The sequence below is a fragment of the Hermetia illucens genome, chromosome 4 (assembly GCF_905115235.1).
Source record: "Hermetia illucens chromosome 4, iHerIll2.2.curated.20191125, whole genome shotgun sequence".
NCBI classification, from domain to species: Eukaryota; Metazoa; Arthropoda; class Insecta; order Diptera; family Stratiomyidae; genus Hermetia; species Hermetia illucens.
In genome coordinates this window covers 17061857-17069336 of record NC_051852.1, presented here as the reverse complement: position 1 = coordinate 17069336, position 7480 = coordinate 17061857, and the positions used below count along the sequence as shown (strand labels likewise).

The window sequence follows — 7480 nt, the reverse complement described above, 5'->3', positions numbered from 1 at the left end:
AGTCCCCGGCAGCGCGGATTGCTTCAGCGAGTCTACTCCTGATGAGCTTCTCGAGCACTTTTCTGGCCGTGTCAAGCATACACAGTGGTCGGTATGCAGACGGGAGTTCTGGGTCTCCTTTACCTTTACTGATCAACGCGAGTCTGGCTACTTTCCAGCGACAAGGAAAAATGCCGGGATGCCATCAGGGTCTGACGCCTTCTTGTTTTTCATAGTGAGAACCGCTTCTTCGAGCTCTTTCATTACGAAATTATGAAAAGGGGGCAATCCTCGACGATTTCCGCGCTATATACGTCAACCCGTACTGGGTATCCGAGGAACAATGCCCACACAATGCGGTCCATCTAGTCGGTGTTTAGTATGCAGAGCCTCCGTAGAGTCCCGATTTTCTGGGGGACAAGCTTATAGCCAAGTCCCCACGGGTCCTCATTCACGTCGTTAACAAGCCGTTCATTGTGTTTTATAGCCGGCCAACACTCAGAACCATAGAGGGCGACAGAACGGATGACATTGTAGTAAATTTTAGATTTGAGACTTTCGTTGATACGTCGATCACAAAGAACACCAGTTGTGGAACGCCACTTTCACCTAGGTTGCGTTGATGCGTGAAGCAATTTCATAACGTAGTTCTCCATTGGCTGATCGCATTCGCCCGAGATATTTAAATCGGTCCGTTTTGGGGCAGGTCACTGCCGCTGATTGTGATTGTGCCTGTTTCATGGGGAAAGGTCGTCAAAAATTCAGTTTTGTTTAGATTCAATCGGAGACCGTGTTGCATGAGGCGATCATTCCATTTTTGGACAAGTTGCTCGAGATCATTTTTGCTATTAGATGCTAAGAAAACATCATCTGCATAAAGCCTAGGGCGATGGACGTTGGATGTCTCGTGTGACGATGTCCATAACAAGAACAAAGAGGAGGGGTGAGAGGGCGTTTCCTCGATAAACACCAACAGAGACACGAAGCGATTTTAATACACCCGCCATACTTCGAACTTTACTTTTCGGATCGTGGTAGGACAATGGAACCCAGCGCAAGAGCTCTCCTGGCACTAAGTGTTGTCGTAAAGCATGCCAAATGAGTTCGTGTGGCACACAGTCAAATGCTTTCTCTAGATCTAGAAAGGCAATGTAAAGAGGGCGATGCGTGTATTACGTCAGTAGTTCCGCAGTTTTTGACAAATCCGGCTTGATTCACGGTTGTTTTAACGATTTCGCAAATACGGTTGTCAAGAATGCGTTCAAAAATCTTCATGGTATGGGAAAGTAACCGGATCAGGCGGTAATTTGCACATTCTGCTGAACTACCTTTCTTTTTCCATATTGGAACAGTGGTACTTTCTTGCAAGTTAGATGGTGTTCTACCTTTCTGAATAACCCGATTATAGAGTGTTGGGTCCCAGCTCTTTGCTTTGCAGAGCTCAGATGCGATGTCTTCAGGTTCTGTGGCTTTCCCCGATTTCATTCGTTTTATTGTTTCCTCGACTTCAGTTACGCTGACAGTTAAGTCCTTGAGGGTTTTACGTGAGCACCTGTCTGGAAGACTTAATCCCACGGTCTTCTTAGGACACGGATTGATTTTGTAACCACAATCAAAGCCCCGCTGAAACAAGCAACAACGGTACCAGTCTATACCAAGTGCATGGCTTAGCATTCATACTGGTGGATGCAAGACCTACCTAAATCTCTACCGAACTAAGGAGTACGGCACCCGTGTTGAAACGCAACACCACGCCGAGGCCCGAAGGTCTCTTCTCGCTTGAGCACAACCACAGCCACCATGAAACTCCCAGGCCAACCGCAAATAACCGAGCTGTCCTCACATACAACAGGAGTTCACCCGAAGTATGTGAGTCCAGGGGCTTTCCCGGTTTCCATGGTACCAGTATATCCCTGGTAAGGTTTCGTGACCAATTTGCCACTTCAGATGAGTCCCCATGCAGACTCGGGTCTGATCGCCCTGGTTAGGTCTTTGGAGCATTCGCCTACTGAATCACGGCCGGCAAACCAAAGTGATTACAGCGTCTCCCGGTGCCACCACTATGGAAGTTCTCCTCGGCCACTTGGTTTTGGTTTTGGCCGGCAGGGTTGCCGCCCCATCTTACTCACCACCACCTCTGAGCACCAGTTGCGCTGACAGGTGGAACTGGTCCAAATGTCGGCAATGATTGTGGAATTGGAGGATGAGCAAATTCTTCAGTTGAAATCTGCTCGAAATATTCCCGCCATCTATCCGTCGCGGCTCGACGGTTGGCAAGCAAAGTACCGTTCTTTTGTCATTAACGCAACAGAAGTGTTTGAGATCCTGTGTGCCTTCGTTTCGACTTTTGACAAGTCGATACAGATCTCTCTCACCATACCAAGTGTCCAGTTTATCGTATAGATTTTTGTAATGGGCCGCTCGGGTGATAGTGATCGTTTTCTTGGCTTCCCGGTTGGCATTCTTATAAATTTGTCAATTGGCGAGCGTTTTATCGTCGAAAAACTTGTAGTAGCGGCGTAGACTTTCATTTCAACATCGTCGTTCCAAAGCTAAGTATCTCGGTTGATGTACTGTTTACCCGGATTGGTGACCCCGAGGGTTGCAGAGGCCGCTTTGTGGATCGTGTCTTTCATTTGGTTCCACGATTCTTCCACATTCGTGGTGGTTGGTAATCGCGTAAGTGAGATCATTTCTTCTTTTTTCTCATGAAATCGCCACCATTTAATGCGCGGCGGGCCAGTGTGTTCCTCGCGCTGTTTTATCGGTGGCTTAATTAGCAGGACGGCAATCAACGGCCGATGTTGAGATGCGATGGTCTCATAGGGAACGGCTTTGCAATCAGTGACAGTGGTAAAATGTCGGCGTCTTAAGAGAATATAGTCGATTTGCGTTTTTCTGTTCTCACTACAAAATGTAGGGCACGTCACAACAAACGGTACGAAGGGCTTAAGGCCGCGTTCCTTGACAGTTGGACCGTTATGATACGGTTAGCAGCTTGCGCCGATACTTTCACGTTTGATATTGACAATATCTTTGTTTTAGTTGAGGGCTTCTACGTGCGTGTACAGATCTAACGGATCCATGTGCTCCCTTTTGACCTGATTTGTTTAGATTCGGTCAACTTCAACTTCATTTCCGGGGCCTTTGCAGGCGTGTCTACACTGATGGGAGTGATTGAAAATTGTTGTAACCGACGGAAGGAAGTCTTGACTACTTCAGCCAGATTGGTTCCCTTCACTGAGAGATTCACCTTGTTGGCATGCAGGGTGCTTTTCCATTTGAGCCGAGGTCATCACTTTGTTTTGAGGACGAGGAGCCGGGGACAAGCGAATTTCGAAGCGACCCCTCCTCTTTCCTTACAACTAGTTCGCCCGTTGTCAAATTGAAATTTTATGACTAAAACATAAAAGAAAATTTCACTGGTATTTGCACATTCGAAGCCTGCTACGATTTTATTAAGAGTTATTGACATACAGGGTGCGGCAGCATAACTTTCTTTTTTCAAAACTCAATAGAAACTATTGTATGCATCGGAAAATATTTATTTATTTTTTATAATGTAGGTGCATGTCTAAATAATGTAAATAACATTGTTTTGAAGATCAAATCTGTTAGGTGACGTCCCCCATTCTCCATACATTGCGTAAACCGATTTCTGGCGTTTGTCATGACTCTTGTTAGCATAGCAGGTGTTATGTTGGCAATTTCTTCTTGGATGTTGGTCTTCAAATCTTGTAGGGTTCTTGGACGGTTCACATAAACACGGGATTTCAAAAAACCCCATAGAAAACAATCACAAGGGGACAGATCGCGAGAGCGTAGCGGCCATTCCAAATCGCCTCTAATTGAGATAAGGCGCTCTGGAAAGTGTTCCCTCAAAACAGCCATCGATGCTCTTGAAGTGCGTGCTGTTGCACCGTCTTGTTGGAACCAAGTGTTCCCCAAATTCAAATTTTCTAGCCGTGGGAAAAAAAATTCTGTAGCATGTTTACATACCGGTCCGAATTCACTGTCACTGTAACCTCATTTTCCTCAAAAAACCAGGGACCAATCATTCCAGCTGAGGAAATTGCACACCACACTGTGATTTTGGGAGAATGCAAAGGCTTTTGATGCAATTCCCGAGGGTTGGTGTCAGCCCAGTAGCGCATGTTTTGTTTGTTAACCGACCCACACAAATGAAAATGGGCTTCATCGCTAAAAAAACAATAGCACCCTCGGGAACGACATCAAGAAGAAGCTCACACGCGTTCATCCGAGAATTGAAGTCACGTTCTGAAAGTTCCTGCACTATCGCCATCTTATAGGGATGAAAATGAAGATCATCAAGAAGAATTCTTCTCACAGAACGATCGGATAGTCCAAAGGCAGATGCGTGTTTGCGCCCAGAACGCCGTGGCGATCGCAACATTGACGCTCTCACTGCTTCAATGTTCTCAGGTGATCTAACGGGCCGAGGGACTCCAGTTCTTCCTTTTGTCGCACTTGCAGTTTGTCTGAATGTAGTGACCCATGTAACAATTGATCTGCGGTCTGGGACGGGAGCCAACGGGGCTAAATTAAAGCGATTCCGAAATGCACGTTGTGTTGCAATAACCGAACATCCGCTTGAAAAGTAAACCTCAACGGCAAAGGCACGCTCCTCACTATTCCAACGCATGATGGCGACTGAACCGTGTCGGGACAAAACTTTACAGCATTCCCTCTTGAACGAGACCACTAGCGCTCTGCTATGACATCAACTAACTGAGTGGCGCGCATTTTAAAAAAGGAAGTTATGCTGCCGCACCCTGTAGTTTCCTATAAAGAATCATTTAACAAACAATCCTCACATCCCTGTCGACTTTCCTTGCACAAAATATAGTTGAGCAATTCAAATTTCAATACAATTATTTTCTCCGTCGTTCAATCATCTGCCAAATAATGGAACAATGTGCAAGAGGCCAAATTTATAATTAAAATCATCGACATAAGAACCCATGAGTCATGTCTAATGAAAACGTTCATCTCCGCGGTTTATGAATCACACATTATTCATGAGATTTATACAAATTAAAGACCACTCAGAAGTGATTCAGGTCCCTCATGTCCTACCCTGTGACACAGTATCCTGGCCCGTGGCTCCGAATTTAACCCTGTGACACTGATAAGAGTCAACAGTCGTCAACGTGATGAGGAAATCGGCATCAGCAATCGCCCAGAGCACCTGCGAAAAAAGTCAACAAGGTGATCTCAAGATCACACGCAACTCTGATAAGAAAATTTCTCTCGGGGACAGAAAAGATAACAAAAAGATTTCGCATTACATAAAACATTTCTTTATTCAAGGCAATCCCTGTCAGCCCCATCAAGTCTGGCTCTGAAGACTCTGCAGGCAACGAATTAATCTAAACATCCATAAATCGACACGAGAGGGTTAAGCAATAAATTCTCTTCATTCCAAACAATCCGACGAGATCGGCAGTCGGGACCGTCGGGCGCGGCAATCACTTCGCTGAGGCGCACCGCCAATTTACATAATATCCGAGCAACTAACTAATTACAGTCTCTTAAGAACTAAAGATAGAAATACTCCGCCATTCACACTTGCTTCACTTTCAACTTGTTTATGAGTTCCTCGATCACTTTATTGTCTATGAGTCCGATGAATTTGTCTATCACCACGCCATTGCGGAACGCCAGAACGGCTGGCACGGCCTTTACCTCGAACGTCTCCACCAAGTCGTAGTTGTTGTCCACATCGATCACAGCCAGGTTGACGTCCTTCGTATCGCTGAGCAGGGTCTCCATCAGGGGCGTCAGGATCTTGCAGGGATCGCACCATTCCGCATGGAAATTCACTATAACGGGCACGTCGCTATTAACAACCTGAAAAAGTACTGAAATTGAAATATAAGGCAAACTACGTGCAATCCGACATGCAGCGAACCTTTTTGTCAAACTCGTAGTGGTCCTTGATTACGAAGCTCTTGGCGCTGGCGCTCGTTGAGGACACGCTCTTGCTGAAAATCCCTCGCAGGCCGAATATTTTAGACGTTTTAAGCATTTTATGTGCTGAACACTGATATCTTTAGCGATTTTTCGAAAGGCACTAATCTACATGTCACAGACGTGACAGCGCGATACGAAGCGTATGGCAAATATGTCTGCCGTTGCGATATTTCTATCTTGACAGCAGCAGTGAAAGAGTATTCACAATGGAGACGAAATGTTAAGGGGGTGAGCGATTTCTGCAGCCAAATATATTTTCTTTAATTTGATTCTTGTTTAACTTATATTACTGAATATTTTTATTTTTTAATATTTATCATTGTTTGGAGATTTTTCGGTTATTTAAGTTTAAGGTAGAAAGTTAGTGATAAAGTAAATAAAATATTCAAGAAACCCGAAAAGAGTGTTTGTGTCTTTGTTTCGCTGGAACTTCAGAAACAATTTGGTAAGACCCTAATTTAGTTCTCTCCACAGCCTCACTTGACAGCGAGGGATAAAAGAAGCAGGACTCCATCGCGCCCAAGGGATAAGCGCGCCAAGTTGGATACTTGGCTGGACTTGGGTGCGAACCACACTCTAATAGGAGACTTCTCGAACAATTGGTCCGTCGAGCCGGATTAGGATCCTTCAAGTAAGTATTTGTAAATTAAAATTTATAAAACAGTGAATTTTTATAAAGTTTCTTGTGCAAATTGTTGTTAATAAGTGCGTAGTTTACAAACGTGTTAGTGTTCCGCCGCGACAATACTGAACGGTTCATATAGTACATCGGTAAAGTTATCGGTGCTTTGTTTGTGCTGGAACAACATAGGAACGTTCAGACCAAAGGAAAGATCCTTGTAGTGTTGCGTCTCCTACGTTTTCAGTGCACTATTTTGTTGTTACGTGGGCGCGTTCAGACCAAAGGATAGATCCTTACAGTGTTGCGCTTCCCACGTATTCAGTGCCCCGTTCAGAGTATTGCCATTGCGGAGTGGAAATCACTAATTATTGTTGTTGCGGCGCCTAAATTTTAGGGCGCAAAATTATTGTTGTTGCGGCGCCTAAATTAAGGGCGCAAAATTATTGTTGTTGCGGCGCCTAAATTTTAGGGCGCAAAATTATTGTTGTTGCGGCGCCTAAATTAAGGGCGCAAAATTATTGTTGTTGCGGCGCCTAAATTAAGGGCGCAAAATTATTGTTGTTGCGGCGCCTAAATTTTAGGGCGCAAAATTATTGTTGTTGCGGCGCCTAAATTAAGGGCGCAAAATTATTGTTGTTGCGGCGCTCAAATTAAGAGCGCAAAATTATTGTTGCTGCGGCGCTCAAATTAGGAGCGCAAAATTATTGTTGTTGCGGCGCCTAAATTAAGGGCGCAAAATTATTGTTGTTGCGGCGCTCAAATTAAGAGCGCAAAATTATTGTTGCTGCGGCGCTCAAATTAGGAGCGCAAAATTATTGTTGTTGCGGCGCCTAAATTTTAGGGCGCAAAGTTGTTGTTGTTGCGGCGCCTAAATTAAGGGCGCAA

The 7480-nt window shown here is 44.9% G+C and overlaps 1 protein-coding gene across 1 annotated transcript; it reads right to left on the bottom strand.

Annotated features, from left to right (window-relative positions):
- Window positions 1-5277: 5277 nt before the first annotated feature.
- LOC119654340 (thioredoxin, mitochondrial) lies at window positions 5278-6140 on the bottom strand. Its single transcript, XM_038059680.1, has 2 exons — window positions 5912-6140; window positions 5278-5850 (listed from the first exon to the last, which is right to left on the bottom strand). Exons 1-2 carry the CDS (start codon window positions 6026-6028, stop codon window positions 5563-5565), a joined length of 405 nt encoding a protein of 134 aa, XP_037915608.1. The 5' UTR covers window positions 6029-6140; the 3' UTR covers window positions 5278-5562.
- Window positions 6141-7480: the final 1340 nt, after the last annotated feature.

Bases quoted from the DNA above. Each gene is read 5' to 3' on its own strand.
- LOC119654340 (XM_038059680.1), bottom strand. From the start codon at position 6,028: ATGCTTAAAACGTCTAAAATATTCGGCCTGCGAGGGATTTTCAGCAAG. The intron at 5,851-5,911 runs GTTCGCTGCATG...GTACTTTTTCAG, and splicing joins ACTACGAGTTTGACAAAAAG to GTTGTTAATAGCGACGTGCC.